At 38.3% G+C, this 24824-nt stretch overlaps 1 protein-coding gene and 1 long non-coding RNA gene across 5 annotated transcripts in view; one reads left to right on the forward strand and one right to left on the reverse strand.

Annotated features, from left to right (window-relative positions):
• The first annotated feature begins 1738 nt into the window (after positions 1 to 1738).
• LOC111192557 (uncharacterized) lies at positions 1739 to 23885 on the forward strand. Of its 4 annotated transcripts, none has more exons than XR_002650010.2 (7): positions 1739 to 1895; positions 5779 to 5945; positions 7048 to 7149; positions 8399 to 8497; positions 8933 to 9078; positions 15367 to 15435; positions 23419 to 23885. It is a non-coding gene; the product is annotated as an uncharacterized LOC111192557 (long non-coding RNA). The 4 variants fall into 4 exon arrangements; XR_002650008.2 differs by lacking the exon at positions 23419 to 23885 and adding an exon at positions 20588 to 20836 and having other exon boundaries at positions 15364 to 15435; XR_002650011.2 differs by lacking the exon at positions 23419 to 23885 and adding an exon at positions 20588 to 20836.
• Positions 8278 to 24824, reverse strand: part of polrmt (polymerase (RNA) mitochondrial (DNA directed)) — a 65411-nt gene continuing 48864 nt past the window's right edge. The window contains exons 16-21 of the mRNA XM_022669667.2: positions 20834 to 20886; positions 14777 to 14875; positions 14002 to 14074; positions 12715 to 12806; positions 11749 to 11819; positions 8278 to 8773 (exon numbers count right to left, since the gene is read on the reverse strand). Of these exons, the coding sequence (XP_022525388.2) occupies positions 8724 to 8773; positions 11749 to 11819; positions 12715 to 12806; positions 14002 to 14074; positions 14777 to 14875; positions 20834 to 20886 (438 nt within the window). The 3' untranslated portion in view covers positions 8278 to 8723. The remainder of the gene's footprint in view (positions 8774 to 11748; positions 11820 to 12714; positions 12807 to 14001; positions 14075 to 14776; positions 14876 to 20833; positions 20887 to 24824) is intronic.

A 24824-nucleotide genomic window follows, 5' to 3' on the forward strand; every position in this document is an offset into this window, starting at 1 on the left:
ATTTTAGCTTCCATAAGACATGGCAACAGTCGTGAGATATGTCCTTGTCACTTTCTGTATTTTTTTGTAAAGAATTGTCTATTTAATTGGTGTGTGAAACACTCCAGCACTCTAATCACATCACAATTCAGTTCACACGTGGAGATTCAGCAGGAATTAATGCAGTTATTCATGCAGGCTAACCTCAGATTCAATCATGCACACTTCCACAGTGATACCAAGAGAATTCCCCCTCCACTAAACACACACACACACACTTTACACACACACACACACAGGGTCCTATAGGCCCCACACGCTCCGAGCTTGCTCTGTCCACAGCGGCGCCACGGCCGGGTGAGTAAGGGTATGTGAGCTGTTTCTACTCATTACCCATTTCCCATAATGCATTAGGCAGCAGAGCGTCTTCCTGTGCTCCTCTGCTGCCTCCAGTTCAGCTTTAGTGAATAATCGACTCGGCTGCTGTGTAATGAGGTGACCTCCACTTACTCCATAAAAGCCCTTATTGATCCTCCTGTTTCTGTTAGAAGACTGTAAACTCCAGTGTGCATCCTCCCAACCCCCGACACACACAGACACACACTTCAGCAGGGTGTTGACAGTGTAACTGTACTCCTGTTTATTGTCTGTTTGAGTTTTATATTCAGTGGTGTGTCAGAAAGGCCTCCATATTGAGGAATACATTAGCAAGGTCTAGTTTCTTGATGAAAAAAACAAAAACATCACAACACAAATGGAGGAAAATTAAGCTATTATTGATCTCATCCTTTCAAATACCAATTTTAAACATTTTACACTTTGTCTGAAGCAATAAAATATGTATGTTAGCAGCGGGAGGTCAAGAGTTAAATCTCAGCCAAAGTCTCGGCCCAAATTAAATCCTCTTAAAATATTTAATTTCTCATGCTTGTTAAAGTGGACATATTATACACCTTTGTACACAAGGTAGAATAAATCTATGGGATCTACAATACATGTTCATGAAGACACAAAATCCCTTTCACCAGATCTCACCAGCTCTTACAGAATGAATGTTCTCCAACCCAAATTGACCGAAATAGTGGATCTTCAACTGGTCTAATGGATGGGGGGAGTTGACAGGTGAGGTGTGGTGCCAGGGTGTTTTTTTAAGGAGCTCATAGAAGCTCACGATTCCTGACACAAACTCTTTCAACCAATTTACAAAAAACAGTGTGTTTATTATAGGGGCGGTTGAGACCCAGGTGGAAATACAATAGCATGCAAAAAGTGAGTTTTGCATAAAATATTGCCTTTTAATAGTTTACTCTACTGAAATAGTCTTATTCCACTGGCAGATATTTTTGCTTATATTGATATTGATATTTATAAGTATTATTGTTTGACAAAAACTAAATCATCTCTTATTTTCTGAACTAATCAAAATTATCTGCCAATACATACCTTTCCATCTACTTATTTATATTTAATATATTATTACATGGCACATGGTATGTATTCTTACTATATTTTTATATTCTTGTTGAAAAACTTACAGTTTTTTTTTATTAATTTAAAATCAGTGTTGACGTGTGTGTGACAGACGGAACAACTCGCTTACAGAAGCAACATTTAATTGCTAAAAAAACAGACTCGTCCCAAATCACTCCCTGCGCCCTGCACTGCTCCTAAAGAGTCTGCTCTCTGGTGACGCCGACAAATTAAGCACTGCTGAGCAAGAGTTCCACAAGGGCGCGAGTTTTTAAAAGGGTACACAGAGGGTATTAGGGACACCGCCCATTTCTCCACCTGCAGTCTCCCACGCGCTCTGGACGCCAACAGTAAGAAAAACACCGCCGACAAACCGAAACAAAGGAGAGAAAATCCTGCACTGGGTCTTTATTAATGCAGCACCCGCTCAAGCGACGGAACTACATGTAAGCAGCTGATATAGTTTTCTTAAACACACTTTATTCCCTTCAGTAAAGCACTTGTATGAAGATATTTCATTGTTTGAATTTACCATTCCACCTTAAATGCTGCTGCTGCGCTACACGCTTTCAGGCTTTGAATTTAACGTCTTCAGCTTTTTGAAAGACGTTAAGGAGGAGCAAAACATTCATATATAGATTTATTTGTACTGTTGGTAACTTCTGCACACCATAACCGGAAAAGTCGGTTATAAAACACTTAAAGCCCGTAACATCTAACTACTTTAGGCTCAGTGTAACGTGTGCGCTGTTTTAAGGTGGAATTGAAGATGTGAAGATGAACAAACTAAAGTTTGTAGTAGTAGTGAGGAATTAGTTGCTTATATATGAGAAGTTCTACAGTAAACTCAAATCAGGGTCTCTGCAGGTTTGAGGAAATTAAATGTAATGTAATATAATTACAGGGCTCTAGACTATATATTTTTTTTTGCACTGATGCTCCAACCTTTTTCCTTTTTTATCGCTGTCCATATAGGCAATATCGGGTTGTAAATGATTAATTACTAACAATCTGATCGACCTAAAGGTCTGTAATTGAAGGACAATAAAAAAAAAATACAAAAAATATGTATTTTTATTTAAACTTAAAACACTTTAAAGCACTTTTAGCACTTTTACAAAAAATATTTTTGTAATTTTGATGGATGTGTTTTGTGCTTTTGCAGCGCTTTTCAATTTGCTCTGCGCTGGGCTTTCTCGGCCACCGTAAAAAGACTCTGAAAAGACTTAACAGACTGAAGTCTGACACTCTCACATCTAAAGATTAGTCACAGACTTTTTGCTCACAGGCTAAGATTTTTTTAAAGACGGGGTCACTATTTACAAGACTGAAATTATATTATTTCTGAGCTTATTTCATGCTTCTGGTGTTCTGGTTTTTCTAACAGAAAGAGAGGCTATTTAACAGAAACAGAAACACTTGGCCTCAGCTATTGCCTAGGTTTGTGCAGTTCAGAAAAACACAAAATGTATTCTATTAAAAAATATCAAGAACAAATAGAAAACAAGCAGAAAAACTGTTGATAAGGACAAATATAAGTCTGATTAATTACAATATTAACTGTAATTTAATTATTTGTAATTTAATATGTAAAATGTTTTGTATGTAAACTCCACCAGAAGCATGATGGGAAATAATCTCAGAAATAATCTAGTTGCAGTCTTGCAGTTTGTGATCCCCAGTCTTTGCAAAATCTTAGCCTGTGACTAAAAAGTCTGTGAATAGGCTTTAGATGTGAGAGGGGGTCAGACTTCCGTCTGTTAAAGTCTTTTCAAAGTAGTGTAGTGTATGGATAGCTTTACATCGAACAATCCAGGTGACACGACCGCGACTCGACTGCAGCTCGACTCTCCTGATTTTATCCCGACTCTAGAAATTTTTCTGCGACTGTGAAGTCGTTTGAAAATCGTTAGGTGTAAGGCCGGCACAAACCATCAAACTCAACCCGAAACATACCGTAGCTGATGAAGAGCTTAACTGGCCAAACCAGTGTTCTTCAGCACGGCAGTAACAACTCTCATCATTGTTTTTTCATCTTTCCTTACCTCTGAATTTCCTCCATTAATAACAAAGTCTTGCTATTATTCTGTAGTTGCTCACAGAATGGCTGAGGAAGATATGATCATGATAATTAAGCTCTAGGTAGTGGAAACCTCACTATAATAACTTTAATAACTGCTCTGCTAGATGGCAGCAGATATTGTGACAGTTGCTGCACAGCATCTGAAGTTTACTGGAAGTTTAGCTCTTTTAAAAGCTACAGAAATAAAACCTCTGATAATGAGCTTTCGCTGCATGCTGGAGTGGAAGCTGGAACCATCTCATTTAAATAGCAACTAAACTTTTAAAATTCTGTGTGTTTTTCGGCTTTGTTCCACAGCCAACATCTCATCACACAGTGTCTCCTGTATCCTCCGAGCTCTGCTGTCACGACAGCTGCAGGGCCTCTTATTAACGGAGAGTGGATCTGCTCTGTTCACTTCTCTGAAATCTGTTTAGCTGAACACTATAAAAACTGCACTGTTTGTGGGGTAAAATATTCTCCTAAGATGATCTTCTGCTGGATCTTCTAGAAGAAGCTGAGCTGAGCATGATGAACTGTAGATAGAGGTCCATAAGGACTTCCTCTGTTTAAAACACACTAACATGACCTTTACATTTAGACTAAAATCAGGCTCAGTGACATCCACCGAGTGACTGAGAAATGAGGACTAATGGAATCAATACTAAAGCTAAAACTAAAGAAATTCTACTGGGTCAAGATGAACCACTTTCTTATACAGTATAGTCAAGTCAAGAGGCTTTTATTGTAATTAATCTGTGTACAGGTACACAGTGTAACGAAATTACCTTCCTCCGGAACCATGGTGCAACATGGAACAACAATACAATAGACAAACAAAGTGCAAAAGTGTAACGATAGTGCAACATAAAACTATAACACTATAATAAAAACAATAAATACATCAGAAGAAACAGCTTAATGGACAGTGCAGTACCAATACAGTACAATTAAATGTATAATGAGGTTAAGGTGCAGAGAAATGTAACATACTGTAACATATAGAAAATACATGATCACAGCAGTTACTGAGGTAGAGAGTTTATTGTTCTATAGAATGAAGCAGCAAATATTGCTGATAGGAATATAGAGACATTAGTTCACACCATATGTTCACACCAGTGGCAGTATTATTTTACCAGTCACACCATGCTCAAACAAAATTTTAAGAATCAAAAGGAAAAAGTGTATGTTGCAAATTCAAAAACAGACAAAAATATATCAATGTATTTATTTTTTATTCTTTGCAGTAATTTGAAAATGATTTGCGTATAGAAGCTGCTGAAGCATTTTGCTACTGGAATATCTTGTTTGCTTGTTTTTTTCATTGCTTCCTTAGGTGCATCTCAAAAAATTAGAATATCATAAAAAAAGTTACTTTATTTCAGTAGTTCATTTCAAAATGTGAAACTCGTATATTATATAGATGTATTACACACAGAGTGATCTATTTTAAGCTTACAAGCAATAAAACCCCAAAAATCAGTGTCTTAGAAAATTAGAATATTATGTAAGTCCAATTGCTATTTTTGGCAGTGTGCCAAGTCCTGCTGGAAAATGAAATATGCATCTCCACAGTGGACCAACATGGGCAGATCTCCGTAAATGTTAACAGGGGCTTTTTTGTAGATTCAGATTTCATTTTCCAGCAGGATTTGACACGCTGCCCACACTGCCAAAACTATATAATTATATAATATTATATAATTTTCTGAGATATTGACTTTTGGGTTTTTATTGCCTTTAAGCCATACAATCAACAATAAAATAAATAAATGCTTAAAATATATCACTCTGTGTGTAATACATACATCTATACAATATGAGTTTCACATTTTGAACTGAATTACTGAAATATGGTTTTCACTTTTCAACGACATTTTAATTTTTTGAGATGCACCTGTATATGTATATAATCTTTTTTTTATAGCAATTTTTATCAAATTTGCAGATTTTATATTTTTGTGTTAAACATTTGGCACAAAATTAACTCCATAAAAAGTCTCCTTATTAATTTTACATCCATTTTTACTGTACATAGACAAAATTAGTGATGGAATATCTTTCATTGTTTCATTTATTTTATTGTGAATTGTAAACTTTTTGCCAATCATTTAACTACGTTCTGTGTAGTTAACTCTATGCTATCTAGTTACCTCATTGGCTAATTAACAGCAACCACTCAATGCTAGCAGCTAGTATTCTGATGTACTCTGATGTAAAAAGCTATGGTTGGAATCTGGAGCCCCTCTCTGCTGTTTTTTTAGGGTGGGGGGTTGAAACCTCTCGGCTCCGGTGCTGAGTGTTGGTGATGATGAGACACCCCAGCAGAACACAATGGGGACAGGAGGTCAGCCCAAGGACAGGCCTGTGTGGTAGAGCTCCCAGCACCTCTCCTGCTCCTCACAGCCACTCCAAGCAGCCCTGCTGAGAGGTGAGCACTCAGCGAGCACTGAACTCCCAGATAGCCGCTGATAGCGTGTCCATTCACTAATCTCTTTCAATTGGGAGTGGAGACTCCGTCTGGCAGCAGGAGTACGCTGTTTTTTTTCTGACCACTCCCAACATCTTCATAGACTTAGTTAATCAAACTGTCCCAAAAAAAAGTACGGCCTCAATTTGAAGATGGGACACCTGTAAATCCTGAACACTCATAGGTTATTAAAGCTGGCATTGCACAAATGCTCAGTAGACAATAAATCTTCTGATTGGACAGACCAGGGTAGTGTTGCAATTTGGCAGAAAAATTGCTGGAAGCCCTTGCTGTGTGTGGGCAAGCATTATCCTGCTGAAAATTGGCACTTGGTAGCAAAGGTGTAGGAGTGCGTTTGACATTTGCTACTATGAATCAAAGTCCACCCTATAGTGATTTAGAATAACATTTGCGGAATTACAGTTCATCGCAAAAAAAAAACATTCTTTTTATTTGCTAGTAAAATCCAATCAGAGATTACTTTACAACCTAAACATGTTACTTCACATTACATTTACTGTTATGCGTGAAAAAAAAAATTATGCTTGCAATGTCTGAATTATATACATAAATCAAAAAACAATTATCACCTCATTTTAAAAATAATATAACAGATTGGTTATTATTATTTATTTTTGTATGTATTAACATGCCAATTCTGTTGTATACATACATTTTCTCCACTCTTAGCGTTGAGTCCTGTGTTTTTAACTTTTTCTACTGAAAGCACTTCTTACGATGGTGTTCTTTAATTCAAATAATGTAATTTTACGTTATATAGAGATTTTTGGCAGCAGTTAATGTAAATATTAGTTAACCCAATCTTTCCTAGTCTGTTAGCAGAACATTGTCCAGAAGCCGTTTTTTAATTGCAGTATATCATTGTTGCAATTATTTTTCTAGGGGAGCGAATCCACCTATTTTTGATGTTCCAATGCCAATGCTTGGTTGCCCTGTCACAAAAAGCAACAAACATAGCTGTCCTGACAACTTAAATCCTGACAAATCTTATTGTCTCTCGTATCACTTCTGTGGGTGACTGTTGAATGTGATGTCTCTCCAGATCATCAAACCAGCTTCATAACTCCCCAGCAAAGGCAGGATTGATGACTCACCAGATCCCAAACAGAACCTGGATGCGTTACTAAAGACAATTTCAGTTCAGGTATTGTTAGCCCTTTTATTTCTAATCAGACCACACCTGTAACACATCTGCTATATAGTTATTCATATGACATAACTACATGTTGAGTTTTGCAGCAATCCCTGGTGCATAACAGAGTCAATAGCAAAGCAAAGCTGTACCTCTAAAACTAAGACAAACTAGAGATCTTGTTAATTTCAGCAGTATTCAGTTCCAGGTTTTGAAATTCACTGTCCTGCACAGTTAGTTTTAGCATATTCGAGTGACTGCCTGAATCATTTGCCTTTCCTAAATTCCAGTAAATTATTCAGTGTCACAACCTGACCTTTGTCTCCTTCATCCCAGAACCACACAGCAGTGCAGCAACGCAGAGCTTCAGCTTCTCATATGTCAGAGAAAGTGACTGCACTGACAACAGTGATCATTTTAACATTCTCTGCTCTAATTTCACCGGGTTTGAGTTATTTTTCCAGCAAGAGGGCTAAGTGTGATTCAGGGTGGAGCAAGGCAGGGCAGTGGAAGAGGTAAAGGAATGTGATCATTCTTGTGCACCAGGGATTCTGTGTTTAGGGTTGTAACTGAGTGGAGCTGTAACTGTAACAAGTTGTAAATGAGTTGTGTTGTGACTAAGTTGAGCTGTAAATGAGTCAGCTGTGCGTGAGCTCAGCGATAACTGGGTCGAGCTGTGAGTTCAGTGAATCGAGCTGTAACTGTTTAGCTGTGAATGAGCTGATGTGTAATTGAATCAAACTATAACTTTTAAACTTGTTGTATTTAACCCAGTTAAGCAGTGAGTTAAAGTGTAAGTTGAGCTTACTTAATCAGACTATAACTGTTGAGCTGAAACTAAGTTAAGCTGTTTTAAACTGTTACTGAGTTGAGTTATAACTGGGTCCAGCTGTACGTGAGCTGAGTTGTAACTAAACTGATATGTAATGGATTTGAACTATGAATAAATATGTAACTAAATCAAGCTATAAATGTGGAGCTATAACTGAGTGGATTTGTAACTGAGGTGATCTGTGAGTTGAGTTGTACATGAGGTGAGCTAAACTGAGTTGAGCTATAAACTGAGTGCAGCTGTGAGTGAGCTGAGCAGTAACTGAGTCGATTCGTTACTGAATAAATCAAAACAAAAATCTCACAATAAAAGCATAAAAAACACTTTTTATTACACTTTATTACACACTGTGATTTTTTTGTACAGATCTCATTTTTTTTCTCTTCATTAAACAGGAAACTTTACAAAACTGTTTCTTTTTTTTCCCAGAAAGTGCTGAACATTTCCTTTAGAGGAGGAAATTCAAGGCTTTTCCATTCCTCCAGGCCTGGTTCTGAGGGGATCAGTAGAACTATTAGCCCTCAGCAGGTGAGTGAAAAAGAGTCCTGCCTTAAACACCCACACAAACAGACAGACACACACTGTCTCTCTCACATCTGTGGAGGTCGCAGCAGCTTTAGTTTAGTGGTTTAGTCCACTGTCTGAATTGCAGTCAGTCTGCAGAGCCACTGGTTCAGTAAAATCCCAGCAGACGCTCAGTGGGTCTAATCCGCAAATTCATTCTGACTCAGTCGGTGTAGGCCCATCACCTTCCTCAGCTGAAGAAATAGGTAGAGTCCTTTACCCTCTGAAGATCAAAATCCCCTGCACACAGAGAGAGAGAGAGAGAGACAGGAAGAGATAGTAAAAACAACATTCCCATCTGTCAAAAACAGTTTTTTATAGATGTTCTCAGAATATTTGTTTCAACAAACATAAAAAGCACTTTATTGCAGAAAGTGTACAATATTTTATGTATTCCAGATTCTTCAAGACAAACGTTTTCCTGTAACATCACACCCCCAAAACCTGATCACACAGAGACGCAGGGTAAGGATACACAGCTGGAGATCAGTCACTCTTTAGAGAAAGGCTTTATTTCAGCCTTCACTGGATTCCCAACAGGACAAGTAAGTAAACCATTTTGACTGGTTTTAGTAATTAACAGTACAGCTTCTGTATTAAACTAAATTTTACTCACTAGTAGCCGCTGTGCTAGCTAATAGTAGCTGGCTAGTATTAAAACGTCTATTTTCATATATAAGGCGCATTATGCAACACTAGTAAGGAACAGGGGTGTCTCCAGGTTTCCCTTTTAATTCAGCAGATCTCGTTGTTAGAGATGGGACAGATCCGATACAATATCGGTATCGGGGCCGATATTGACGTAATCCGACGAATCGGATATCGGGCGGGCGCTGCCGATCCACTTACCGATCCATATTCCAGTCCAAAGCTTGAGCTGAACAATAAATCCGCCATAACGTTGACACAAAACGCATCCCTGATCAGGATTCCAGTTTAACAGTTTACCCTGAACCCCCAGCTGCTTCAGTCTGCGGCTGACTGAGTAACTTTAGCTGTTTATCTACAAAAAAAGTCCATTATCTGGAGAGTTTTCACTTCACTGTACAGCAGAACGGTACACGTAAAGTCAGCGTCTGAGAGGTAAACAGATTAACACCAGCAGTCTGTTAGCCTACCTAGCACTGAACTGACAGCAGCTGCATTCCGGTGTTGTGAAGGTATGAACTACAGTCTGGAGTAAACTATAGTCATAATTCACATATCCTATAAAACCACAGCATCTACAAAACACTAACCAGCACAAACACACCCATCTGTTATTAAAAAACAGTGATTAATTTAGCTCGGAAATACAGTTAGCATCGCCAGTTAGCCGTTAGCTATTGCAGCTAATCCTCTACGCTACCTGTCAAAATAAGTCTCCTGCACAACCGTTGCAAAAAATGCCCTGAATTTAATATTTAACGTATTTAATATATATATTTTTTTTATATTTAATAAAAATTCAAATATTTTATTTGAAAGGAAACTATTGTGTAATTGCATATGAAGTGTGTCAAATAAATGACTTTTGAATGCATTTACATTAAATGCACCTGTGGATACTCTTAAAAGGGCTGTGTGGTCTGTTTCAGCCTCATTATTTAACCTTAATCATAGTACTATTAATAAACTAAAAGTATCGGTATTTGTATCGGTATCGGCAATCTTATATCAGTTTTATATCGGATCGGAGCTGAAAAAAGTGTATCGTCCCATCACTACTCGTTGTGTCAGTTAAGTGAAGCTAAGCTAATTAAACTAAGGGCACAATCAGCTATCTGTTTGTCCCACGTAGCTTGTGTTAACATACAGGCTAAAGGCTAATGTACTCGCCTCTGAACAGTGTAAAAGCTAGCGCTTAGCGGCTAAAGCTGCTCCAGCAGTGCTAGCCGGGGTTAGCAGCAGGCTGATAATATTCATGTCTAAATGGCGAAAGAGCTAGTGTTAATACTACTCCAGCCCAATGCTGGAGAACACTTGTATAAAGCTGTATTGTGGTGGATTGGTTTTACTGCTTCTTACAACCTAACTGGTAAAATTACTACATACTTTAATTTTTTAGAAAATTAAAGTATTTAAATCGGTACAGAGGGAGAAACTTTTTATAATACTGTATTTTTTTTTAGATGGCTAGACAGAAACTACCTTAACAATGCAAAAAAAAATAATTTAAATTCAGTAACTGTGTCTTATTTATTTTTATTATAATTAGGAATAAAGGGGAAAAAAAATCTGTTGTGACAAAAAACTAAAAATCGGCTTTATATATCGACCATTAAAAAAAAACATTGGTTGATTTTTTTTTTTTATTTTTTATAATTTTATTTCAGATTTTTCCCCATTTTCTCCCAATTTGGTTATCCAATTGTCCCACCCCTTTGTGCGTCTCCATCACCAGTGCCACTTGTGTCCCTAGGAGGATAAGGACGAGCACATGCCTCCTCCAACATGTGTGAAGTCAGTCACCCCTGTCTGTTATCAAGTAAAATTCAAAGTAAATGTAAGAGACACTGTTTAATAAAAGAGTTTAGACCAGTTTTCGTCTGACAATTTAAGCTCTGCAACAAAACACAGAGCCTGACGCATGTCAAGGTGCCTGCTGTCACCTGACTCGTCGAAGTAGACAACAGCCGCTTTACATATGCCCACGCAAACATGCCCACCCATAGGCATATATACACACACACATGCTGCCTCCAGCTGTCCCCTCAAGGAGGCAATTTCATTAATGGGAGTAACAGAGGGGTGGGGGTGGGTTTTAAGCGTGGTGGTGGGTGTGTGTTTGATCCTCAATTTCTGCGGTTATTCAACACCAACATCTGACAGCAGTACAGCAACCAGCTCCAACCCCCACTGAGCAGAAACCAGTAACTATTAATAATCTGACCAGTTTAATCACTGGATTACGTGAACAAAACCACCATCAGGACATTCCACACTGACCACTGGGGCATGCATATGTCCTGTAAGGTGAAAGGTGAAAGCATGGCAGGGTTGTGGTGTTCCTGTTACATAATCAGATTAACTATTTAGCGTAATTGCCGATACGTAACGCACTCTGGCTGCCTGCTGGTCTGAAGCTCTGCAGATGAAGCTCAGTGATCTGCACTCCGGCCACTATTAGAGATTACGCAACACCACAAAAGCTGCCCTAAAACTGATGAGCTGTCAATCAAACCGTGGAGCCGAGAGGTGAGCTGTCAATCACAGGCAGGGCAGATGTCACTCACCTGTCTCGGGAACCCTGGCCAGCAGCTGCTGCATTCTGTTGAACTCCAGAAACGCCTTGTTGGTCTTGCCCCTGAAAGCAGAGATAATTGTGTAGTCGGTGGAGAGCAGACCTGCGAGTGGGCTTCACACCCAATTACCCAGGAAGAAGGTAGAGGTGCACATTCCCAATACCCCCAGAGCTGATCTTACACTCCTGTTCTCTCTATCGCTCTCTCTCTTTTCTCTCTTTATCCTTCTGTATCTCTTCTCTCTCTTTCCCCAGTTTTGAATCAGACAAAAAAACTCTTTTAGAGCTGCACAAAATATCACACTGTGATTATTATACATACTGTACATTCACTACCTTACTATATACACCACTGTATGGCAAAGTGCATGCTGGGTATTGTAGTTTGTAGAGTATTAGAAAGAGAACACATAAAAAATACAGTCCAATTGAATATGGAATAGAATACAAACAATACTACACTGCAGAAAATACTGCCTTTATAAAAACCGACAAATAACAGTCTTACAAACGTCATAAAGCATTTAGTACACACAACTGACATGCCAAAAGTCAGGGGACAGCGTGGGGATGCCCACGCCTGTGTAATTTGTGATGCATTATAGTGTCAATGAGGCTGAAGCACTGCCCAATGTGCTTATGGTAAGGCAACATGAATCAAGTTGAAGTTGGAGAGAGACCTGATTGTGATTGTGTGCAATAATTTGTCATTAAAATGTATCAAGGAGTCCGATTTTCTCTGAGAACAGTTAAGCAATTCCACCACACAAACATCCTGCAAGTCAGTGCAACAACTTTCTGTCCAATGACATACAGTGTGACAGTAAAGAACCACCACAATAAGACTGACTTCAGAAAAATAAAAGTTTCTTTTCGGTTTGTCTCAATTCTCGGATAAAATGTGAGAACCTTGATGACACAAGTTGTGAAAGCACAATGTGTGTGTGTTGAAACTTACACTGATCCTGAGCAGTACTTCTGCAGGAGGAACTCAGACAGGTTTTGTAGGATGGGTTGATTGTGGAGAGAGACAAACTGCTCACGACACACCTAAGCAGAAAAATGAGGAACACAGCAGAACAAATGTGATAAGAGTGATCAGAACACTGATCAGAAAAGAATTAGCAATACACATAGGCATTTTTATTATTATTTTATTGTTAAACACATATTTGGCTATTTTTAGTATACACTTATCCAGACAGATATATGGCCCTACATATGTATTAAATTAGGTGTCTGAGGTTAAGATGCGATAAGAACTTTTAAGATCTTCCCTGGGATTTTTTTTCTTTTCTTGGTAGTAAGTTTGTCTCATATATGGTTATCCTCCTCGACTGTCCTGCCTATAATGTTGCTCATGACTTTTCCATGCCTTCAAGGCTAATTTTTATGTCCATACAATTTTTTTATCATCAGTGCGGACATGGACAATAAAACCAAAAATCAACTAAAACTATAATTAAAATTTATATAATATAGTCTGTCTAAAGTGAATCAGATAAAATATTAACACATTTAACATTTTTAATAATAAATTGCATGTCAGATCCTGAGCGCTCCATTGTGTAGAGCTAAATTACTGAATTAACTCTGAGCTTTTTTTTTTTTTTAGCTCAAAATAGATTTTCTTCATTGATAAACTGAAACACAAAGATTTGTAGACCAAACTTCTATGACTTTTCCAAAACGTATCCAGGCCTGGAAATTGCTATTTTCAAATTGCTAAATTCCAAGACTTTCTTCCGTTTTTTCATGACCATACGAACCCTGGTAGATTGTCTGATTTGACCTGAGTTGTAAATTTTAGGGAAAAACCCTGTAGCACTGCAACAAAAGTGATTCTAGGAGTTTTAGAGTTGCCCAAAGATCTCAGCCCCAGCACCACACCCTGAACCCTAAAAAACGGGTACTATAAATTAATTTGAGGAGAGTGTCTCATATCAGAGTAAAGAATCATTTCTATTTTAGTCAGACCCACAATGATTACATATTGAGAAGAGGTGTGCTACTCACACACAGGTAAGGAGTGCAACCTTCACTGTTATCATATCCTTATCATTAATTAGCTGATTACAATTGACTATTACAGACAGTACTAGTCTAGCACCTCTGTTAAAAAAAAAGCAGCACCCCAGATAGCCTCGTTCACGCCAGTGTTTTACAGTAAACTGTGGCTGCAGCCTGCAGATGTGTGGTAGATGCTGTTGGGAAGAACAATGAGCAAAGCAAAAGGAAAACGTACCTTATTCATGGTGTCTACTGTGATAGGGTGGGTCCAGAAGCAGTCATGGACAGACACAAACGTCACACCAGCACTAAAAACACAGACGAACACAGTCAACTTCTGATCACCAATAAAATCATTTCCTTAAAAACAGAAACTTGCTGTGTTAAACCAATGAGTTTGTGGATCAGGAATGATACTGATGTTAGAAGAACTCAATGTTACAACAGCACATTTAAACAGCACAGTCAGAAGAGCACACTTAGAAGAGCAGTCAGAAAAAGCAAAGTTAGAAAAAGACGGAAGAGCACAGTTAAAATAAGCACAGTTAGAAGAGCAGTCAAAAGAGCCGTCAGAAGAGAACAGTTAGAAAAGAGGTCGAAAGAGCTGTTAGAAGAGCAGTCAGAAGTGCTCAGTTAGAAGAGCAGACAGAAAAGCACAGTTAGAAGAGAGGTCAAAAGATCCGTCAGAAGAGAACAGTTAGAACAGTCAAAAGTTAAACAAGAAGTAAAAAAAGCATAGTTAGAAAAAGACAGAGGAGCACAATTAGGAGAGCAGTCAGAAAAGCACAGTTAGAGAGGTGCCATTAGGTGAACACAGCAGAGCACAGTTAGAAAAACATGATAGAGCATGGTTAGAGGAACAGAGTAGAACACAGTTAGAGGATAACAGATAGAGAGACACAGTTCAAAGAAAAACTAGTTAGAAGAACACAGGACAAAAAAAAAAAAAGAGTCCACTAAAGGAGTAAAGCAGCATTGTTTCTACTAGAAGACAAGAAGAGGATGTTCACCTGTAGCAGTAGAGTGCAGTCAGCATCATGTGGGTGGAGTCTAGTGAATGGATGAAGTTTGGAGGGAAGGCGTTCTTCTGCTTCATTGTGTCCGGTTTCCTACGAGAAAATCATAAATAATAAAACAAATTAATACACACTCGTACACTAACAAGGTCAAATCTGCACCTGTACCACCAGCGTTCATCCATCACAGCACAGGTAGGTCAGGTAGCCCTAATGATCAGCCAGGAAGGAGACACAGTTACACACAGCGCAGAGACTAATGACACTGCTGATTACAGTAAAGGAGGCACTGCATTATACTGTCCCATATTGCTTTAAGTTGAGCTATTTATTTCAGCCCCAGAGCTGAGCTACTTCTATCCCCACTCCATCTTAAAAGTCCAGCCTTAAATTGCTTGGTGTGTTCAAGACCACTTAGTGATGCACTGAAAATAACAAACTAAATGTTTGGCCTAATAGTTGAAAAGACTGAATAATTCATAGCAAACAACGACTTCTTAGTTTTGAATCATATTGTAGTTTTTTCTCTAATATTACGTTTGTGGCAGATTCATTATCCACCCTTCTCTTCTGGCCCCCAGCAGCGCTGCTGTACACAAAGCTGCAGTGATGAGGGAGAGAGGGAGCCAACTGGAGGAGTCAACAAACAACAGGTTTGAGTCCATTTGTGCACTTTATAAAAACAACTGTACAGGGATAAAAGGCAATGTTCGCTGAGCATTTGTTTAGTTTACCAAAAGACTGACTAGATTTCCCTGTAGATTTTAGGTTAATCAGCATTGCTGTCCTACATTTACAGTCAAAATAGCACTAGTGATGAAGCTAGCTAAATGCGAGACTAGATTAGCACTGTTGAGGTAAATGTATGATTAGAATGGCACTACTGAAATAAATTTATGACTAAAACAGACATACTGCAGACATAGCTAGCTAGCTAACAAAATGTGTGACTACAATTGCCCAGCTGCAGTATATTTCTAATTAGAATAGCACTGCTAATGTAAATATGTGGCTAGAGTTGCTCTTCTGAGGTAAATCTATGATTTTAAGATCTTTACTGAGAAATATGCAGCTTAAGTCGAACTGCCGAGGTACACTTTTGATTAGAATAGCGCTGCTGATGTAAATATGTGGCTAGAGTTGCTCTTCTGAGGTAAATCTATGATTTTAAGATCTTTACTGAGAAATATGCAGCTAGAGTCGAATTGCAGAGGTACACTTCTGATTAAAAAGGAACTGCTGATGTAAATATGCCGCTAGAGTCGCATTTCTGAGGTAAATCTATGATTATAACATCACAACTGAGGTAAATTTGCAGCTAGATTTGAACTGCTGAGGTAGATTTCTGATTAGAATATTACTCTTCAGGTGAACATGGGCATAGGCTTGAAATGCTGAGGTAAATTTCTGATTAGAATAGCACTACCGAGGTAAACGTGTGCCTAGAGATGCAATTTATGATAAGAAAAAGCACTAAAGCTACCATTTACACTCTATACACAACACACTTATTTTAACAACCCTGTTTAAAATATAGAATACAAAGGCATCAGTGGGAATGTGGCTGACCACAGTGATCAGTAATGGTTTCTTAGTGGTTCTTCTGTGGTCGTGATGATCCAGGCTATTGAAGCCCATTCACTCACAGCTGAGAAGGAGGCAGCAGAATGCTCTCATCGCATTTTTCACAGTGTGATTGCCCAAGTCTCCTCAGGGGAACTTTAATGGCCACTGAATAGAGGATCTAACAGTGTGGCTCTTACTCTGCACACCATGGTCACAACCACAGAAGTCGACCATGTGGGCTTCCAGTCTGCACTTCACAGAGCTCAGGGTGAAATGAAGCTTATGAAGCTCGGGTTGGAAAACCCCACTGAGTAGATCGAAGAGCATCAGAGGGTCCTGTCAAAGGGAATGATCTGACTGGGTTTAACAGGCTTGAAAACACAGTATTTTGGGAATTGCACAGTGTAGTGTAATTCAAACACACACTGTGGCAAGTTACTCACAGTTACCTGCACATGAACTGCACTCCTCATTTACAAACTGACATTTATTAGCAATGTGAATGTGCTATGTATAGTATATGAATAGAATATGAAATATGAATAGTTAGGCCTGTTTTTTTTTAGCCCCTGTAGAATTTTTTTCTCTCAAAAGTCAGACGATGAGTGCAGAACCATGCTTAAGCAAGTACTTCAGGTCCTCGGTCACCACAGGGCCACAACCATCCTCTTAATCTCATCATGACTTCAGGTTCCAGCAGTAATGAGCATCCATTCAGACACTAATCACCACACTTAAGGGACTCACAAGTCTTTTTTAATAGCTGCTCAGATGGTGAAGTGGGGTGAAGAGAAGTCACCATTAATTCCTTTATGAATTTTTTAATTACGAAGGAGCAAAACCTCAGCTTGGATCAAAAGTTCTAAAAAGCAACGCATTTATTCCCTTATTAATATTGTGCACAAACAGCTTTAATATGGATTTTGTGTAGGGACAATTCCATTCAGTTAAATAAGAGACATTATAGGTACATTTCTGAGTAAAATGAACATTGTTGTTTTATTCTATAAACTACGGACAACACTTCTTCCAAATTCCAATTAAAATAGTGTCATTTAGAGCAGTGGTTCCCAACCTTTTTCTTCAAGGACCCATATTTTTACCATTGTAAGCTTTGGTGACCCAACATAACCCCCCCCCCCCCCCAAATGTAAAAGATGTAAGTGTATAATTGGGTTGGGGGGGGGGGGGGGGGGGGGTGTTAGAAATGACAAATAAAAACTGACATTTACTATAGATGAATAAAATAAACACGTAAAAAAGGAAAAATTGATACATAAAACATAAGGAATTTTTATCTTATGAAGAAAAAAATAATTAGATCAATAAAATAATACAACTATTTAAAATGAATAAAAAATAATTTATATAAAAAAAAAAAATAAAAAAAAAAAGAATAATATCAGTTTCAGTTTCAGTTTCAAATCAGTAAAACAGCTCACCAAAACCTCAACCTGTCCAAATATTGGACAATAATTGATTAACTTTACAGGCCCTCACTCATTTTCATTTACTTAACTAAACTGAGTTTTATATTCTTATATTATTATATTCAGCCTTGCGCTGAATTCAGCTCCGCGCTGCCGGAGAGAGCGCCCGCGCGCGCGCCAGAGAGAGAGAGACAGAGAGAGACAGAGAGAGCGCAGCGCAGCGCGGCGAATTTTGCTTACCCTAGACTATATATAGTATTAAAATTAAACCCCTTAAAATCAAGAGGGCTTCGCGACCCATCGTGGATCTTTGGCGACCCATAGGTTGGGTCGCGACCCATAGGTTGGGAACCACTGATTTAGAGCATTTATTTGCAGAAAATGGGAAATGTCTAAAATATATAATGCAAAGAAAACAAGTGATTATTCATAAAGTTTTAAGAGTTCTGAAATCAATATTTGGAGGAATAACCCTGTTCTTAATCATAGTTTTAATGCTTCTTGACATATTCACCTCCACCAGTCTTACACACTGCTTTTGGATAACTTAATGCAAAAAATCAAGTAGTTCAGCTTGGTTTGATGGCTTGTGATCATCCATTTTCCTCTTGATTATAATTATTGATTGATTAATTATGATTATGTAAGTGGTCAAATTTTTTCCCATAGAAGTATAAATCCATTATTGCATTATAGGCCTGTAATACATTCCACATTCTTCTTACAAACACCTATTAAGTTGTATAACAGTGTGGGGTCATTATCATATTTTTCAAAATTCTATACACATAGGTTGTGTCCTCTGGTAAATGGTAGGGACCACAGTTAGGCCAGTCCAGTCTAGTCCTGTAGCTTTTTTCTTATTCTGAAAAATGCATGTACAAGTTTTCAGCTTAGCCTTGCATCCTTACCTTTTAAACACTTAAACACTACGTTCATTGATGAATGGTTTACTGACATTATGCACTGTAGAGGGAGAAATATGCAAACCCTCCAATCTTTCTAAGAGGAACATTTCAGTAATTTTCTCACATATTTGTTTTAACCAGCCAAAATAGGTGAATATCACACTACTACTTGTTGAGCTCCACTGGATACCGGTTGCTGATTGCATTAAATGTAATGCTCTTGCAGTTGCCTAAAGGCTTACTTTACCTCCCACCCGCTGTGCTCCTCCAGTTGAACCACTAGATTTGCCAAACATTCACACAGAACAATCCAGACTGTTCTCCTACCTAGTTCCCCTATGGTGGAACAAACTACCTTTCACTACCAGAGCAGGAGCATCCCTCAATTCCTTCAACAACCTCCTAAAGACAGAGCTCTCCCCCTCATCTTTCTTAATCTATCCCAACATGACCCTTTTGGCCTCTCTCAGGGCCTGCTAAACATTTTACTTGTTTTACTTGGGTGTTTTACTGCTTATGTACCTCATCATTTGTAAGTCGCTTTGGAAAAATTGTATTGTAAAATTGGAATGTACAACCAAAATCACATCAAATCCTCAACTGAATTTTTTTAAGTAATGCTTCTAAATGTCCTTCTTTCAGACCTGATTCTCATGATGCTTTCTGGGTGATATAGGGTGGAATGTCACTGAGATTGTGATGGCTGTCAGTTGAGGTGTGGACCTCTCTCTCTTTCTCTCTCTCTCTCTCTCTCTCTCTCCACATGTTCAGAGAGAGGTCTCTCTATCTCAGTCTCAGCTCCCGTTAATGTGATACCTGTCTTGGCCGTCTGGGCAATGGCTGCTGTGTGTCTGAAGGGGTGACTGATGGGTATCAGTAAGGGTGCTGAGACCAGTCTTAAGTGGTTTTTATCAAGATTGCATGGAGACGGGAGCAGAAGGACAGGTCACGGGGTTAAAAAGTTAGAGAGCCACAAAGGTTCTAAACAAGACAACATTATAGTCGAATTTAAACTACAGACTGGACTAGTGGTTCTTATTTCTTATTTAAAACCTACATAATGCTGCCGGAGCCCTGAGAGAGCACAAATAGCTTTGCTCTTTCGGTGGGTAGATGGCGCTCTCTCCCCACATCACTCCAAAGGGTGATGTTGATCAGCACAACGCATCTGCGAGCTGATGTATCAGAACCGAGTCGCTGCGCTTTCCTCCGAGTGTGCTGTGATGCTACTCAGCAATGCTGCATCAGCAGTAGTTTGAAAAGAGGCGGTGTACAGTTGGAAAGATTTATCTTGCAAGTGAGACTTAACACTAGCCATCGTGCTCATGGCAAGGCAATGTGAATTAACGAGTTTGAGCAAGTCCTTATAGGCGATTTATAATTCCTCAATTTAACATTTTTCAATATACAGTGTTACCTGTGCAGCGGAAACCCATCATAGAAGGCATTACCCACCACAGTGGACAGCACAGTGGGTGCTAATGATATTGACTGGATCGTGACTTTGGCGAGAATTGTCTATGCATACAGAAAAGCAACTCTGGTAGAAATCACATCCAGGAGACCCCACAAAACTATCCTGCAAGTCAGTGCAGAAGTTCTTCCATGATAACTTTCATGGCACATGGCAAAAGTCATTATACACGATACATGTTCCTTCTTGGACCTTTGTTTTGTGTGTTCGCATAGTCAAACAAAAAAAAAGCTAGCATCTAGACTCTATGTTAAATTACTTATTATCTTATTATCAAATTAAATGAGTGTTAACACGAGTCATTGTCCATTCAGGATGGTCTTCTATTGGGTAAATGGCACGCATGATATTTAAGAGTGACATTTCAGCATAAAATGCCATCCTCTCTTGGCTGAAGGGCTGAGTGTCTCCTTCATTTTCTCTGCAGGCTCGCAATGTGTGATAATGAAGAAAGACTGGAAGCCTCACTTTTACCATCATTACCCACTACAGGATGGAGTTTCTCACTGTCGTTTCTCTGAAACAGCAGATGACGATATGTCGATGATTTATTGGCATTCTAAAGAGCAGTTGCCTTTTTAATAAAACCAGAACCGGATTCTGCACTTCTGCTGAGCAGCGAGTAAATTCATGCTGTGTAATGAAAATCAAAAAGGCAGGAAAAGGAACTTACTCGTGAACATCGTAGCTGATCTGGACATTCAGCATCTGAATGTTGCTTCTCACCTGCAGAAAAAAGACAAGGGCAAAATTTATTTTTTTGTGATTTTTTAAATTATTTTTCCAAACAACTGACACCACAATAAGGTCTAAACAAATGGTAAAAATTATTAGAATAATAATATTGAATGAATTACATGCAATGCAGCAGGATAAATAAAAAAACACAGTTGTACAGTTAATGTGAAAATAGAATAGTATTGTATGCTAAAAGGAGTATTGCAATTATATGTATATGTATAAAAAACACATAAATAAAAAATAATGAAACAATAGTAATAATAACAATCATAACTAACAATATGATAATAAATAAAATAAAATAAATATCAATTTGCACTACACACAGCTTTATGAGTGATTAGATACGTTTTGCTCCAGTATAAGATCCTATACCATATGTATTACAAACTATTATTATTATTATTATTACTATTATTATTATTTATTTTTTCTAATTTTATCCCCAATTTGAAAGGTCAATTACCTAACCCACTAATTAGGACTCCCCCTGTCCCTAGTAATGCCCAAAACACTAAGAGGCAGAAGACAGTTGTGCTTTTTCAGACTCCGGCTGCTGAGGTCGAAGCAGCATGAACAGTGGATGCTCAGATCACAGTGTTTGCAGCAATGTTTGCTGTTTTGTGCAGATAGCCGAGTCCGATACTAACAGCACATTACAGTATACTCTTAAGAGGGGTATCCGGTAGTAGTGTTAAAAGTCTTTACTCTACTATGTGCATGTGATATGTCAGTTTTACACATTCTAGAAGCATGAGTCAGATCAGAAACAAAAGAAAAAACAAACATCAAGTCATGAATGGGTGTTCTTTGTTCCATTTAGCGGATTAATAAGGTGCAGCATTATTCAAGCTAAAAAACATTCATATTAGAGCCAAAACTATCAACTTGGCTTTTCAGCTCTGTTTATTGTCCTTATGAGTCTCTGCTGTCACATCATTTTTGAAACTGTTAAATTGAACCATCAGCTTCAACCTTATTAACTTTAATGCAATTTAACTGCCACAGGACTTATCACCAACCTTGTCTGGACACTTAAAAAACACTTAAGGTGGTTCTAGTTTCAAGTATCAGTCAGATAATGAATGTATTAAATTGTAAAACTACAACAAATCTAACCAAAACTTCAGCCTCAACAACTGGACTATCACCTGTCCTCTGAGTCTCAGAAGGTATGAACCATAGTAGAGGTTGTGAAAGCTTAAGGTGAGACCAGCGGAGACACACCCATTTATGATGACTGACTGGTTTCTGTACAGAATCTGATCTGTCAGCACTCCAATTCAAGCACATTCCAACATGGACTGTTCTCCCAGCTCGGCCTGCAGACTCTCCTGACACACCTCAACTCCTCAAACTCTCTGAGTGAGGTGACAGCTTGTTCAGAGCACAGACCCGTGACAGAGCAGGTAAACAAGTCTGAGATGACGGAGAGGAAAAGCACGTCTGTTGAGGGAGATTACAGGTAAAGGGTTCTTCCTGGGGAACATATAAAACAGCACTGTGGATGATTTAAGTTCTGCTTAAACAACTTTAGGTTCATTTCAATTAAAATGCCTGATTCCAAAGACCCTGAATCCATCTCTGTCTCTCATAAGCTCACCTTCCTCTAATCAGAAACCTACCTTGTTCGCAGTCACTTGACTTCTATATTTACAGCTGCACGATATATTGTTTAAGCATTGTGATGGCGATGTGCGCATGTGCAATAGTCGTGTAATGTTTTGATTCTTGACACAAGAAGTAGATACACAGCGCTGTCTCTGTGTCTGTGTGAGTGACAGGCTTCTGCTGCCTAAGAAGCACGGGGGGGGGGGGTAATGGGGGGTAAAGTAATGGCCACGATCCACATGGCTAGGCGTATGCTTGTAAACGCACGTGTCAAATGCTGTGTGCACCTCAGTCCAGCACAGTTTTGCAGTGCAGATATTTCCAGATACAGCTAAATGTACGCTTTTAACCCCAGAAAAACACTTTTATTTACTCTTTAAAAAGCCATTTAAATGCCTAATTAAAGGGCTGATTACTGTTGTTTTGCTGTTTTCCTCGGGTTCTAAGTGCTCTGTGTTGACTCAGCTCTTGATCGGTCCAGACGTGAGACAGCATGCAGGTGGGGGCGGGGCTGGTGACATCATGGGCCCTCCATTATTTAATATCGCAATATATATCACAGAATAAAAAAGAACCTTTTCAGCCCTTGTTCATTGTTAGCTCTCATTACCTTAGTGTATAAATACCCCTCTGTTTACAAAGTATTGCCAACACACTCTTGTCATTGCACCCTGAGAGTTATTCTGTCTGTTACCTTTGCTTGTATGAATACGGTTTATTTTTGGTTTTATTTTTTTATCTTTGCCCTATTAATCTGTTCGTCTGGTTCTGATTATTATATTATTATACAGGTAACATTACATTCACAGTTAACTGACTACGCCTTTGTGTCATTAATGTTTGGTTTGTTTGCTCACACATTTCTCCTTTACCTTATCAAACCAATGTCTGCTAAATATCTTACAGAAAAAAATAAAAGCAGAAGATGAGCTAATGGGAATGGAATGGGGATGGTGATGTAACTTTTGGGAAGAAGGTTGACTCTGAGGTGCACCAGAATACGCTCCTGCAGAAGTCTGTGGGCATGGATGAATGATGATTTATGAGTTTATTAACTAAATTAGCAGAGGAACAAAAGAACTGCTGAACAGCTAATAGAGGAAAAGCTCCCACCGGTCCACTGACTGACGATGACTGATGGACTAAAAGCCACACAACTCTATTGGGTCTCTTTGCATCCTTAGTGTCCTTGTTTCTAATCAGGTCTGATGTATAAAGTTTAAAGACTCATTAACCTTGTTTTTAATGTTCCACTTTGATGAGATCATCCATATTGTTAAAAGCTCCAGAAATACTGTTACTCCAAATCATTCACAAATGTTTAAAGTGTGCATTCAGCGATTTTAATAAATTATATTTTGGATGAAGGACAATCCCAGCGTTAGGTGTGATTATTATAATTTTTTGCAAATTTTTTTTCCATTAAATTGTCTGGCCACCTTTCAGCTCTTAAGCCACCTCTGTCTTTCATATGCTCACCTTCATCCAATCAGACAGCTTTCTTGTTTGCAGTCACTTGACTTCTAGGTTCTGTTTACCTGCTAGATGTTTACCTCAGTGTATAAATGCATAAATATCCCTCTGCTTGCAAAGTATTGCAAACACAATCTTTCCGAGAGTTATACAGTCTTCAACTGGATATGCAATTTCTTTTGGAATTAATACAGTTTTATTAATCTATATAAATAATGATCTAAAATGATACTAATCCCATGACTTGGCAAATAAAATAAAAAAAAAGTTTACTACTTGTGCTAGTTTACTAATAAATAGAAATAGTGTAAAAGAGCCTATTAAATATAGCTGAAATCAATGTGATTTCTCCACAACATTCTATTTCTCCCTACAATTTCCATTTTATCACTGAAACCAGTGAAATATGTGAAAGTAAATCCATTATTTCTCCATGTGGGAATTTGTCATTGGGAATGCTGAAGATCAGTGTGCCGGAGCAGCGTTTGTGCTGAACGCTGTTATTACAGAAAGCCTATAGCTGTTATTGGAGCGGAAAATTTGCGTTCCTTTTGTTTTTGCATGAAATACACTTCATGTGTCCTTCTGAAAAGGAGATGTGATTCCCCTAGGGAGCTATTCTATAAACCCACAGCACAGGGGTGCACTCAAAGGGTGTTCTGACATTCTTAAAAGGATCATATAACAGACAACTGAATTTCCCTAGCTTTCTTAAGAGAACAATGAAGCAGAGGCAATTTATATATGCTACATTTAAAAAAAAAGTATAGATAAAGCTTGTTTAGATCTAAAGGGGAAAAAATAGTAAATATATATAATATTAAGAAAATACAGGAATT

This window comes from Astyanax mexicanus, chromosome 16, assembly GCF_023375975.1.
Source record: "Astyanax mexicanus isolate ESR-SI-001 chromosome 16, AstMex3_surface, whole genome shotgun sequence".
Classification (NCBI taxonomy): domain Eukaryota; kingdom Metazoa; phylum Chordata; class Actinopteri; order Characiformes; family Acestrorhamphidae; genus Astyanax; species Astyanax mexicanus.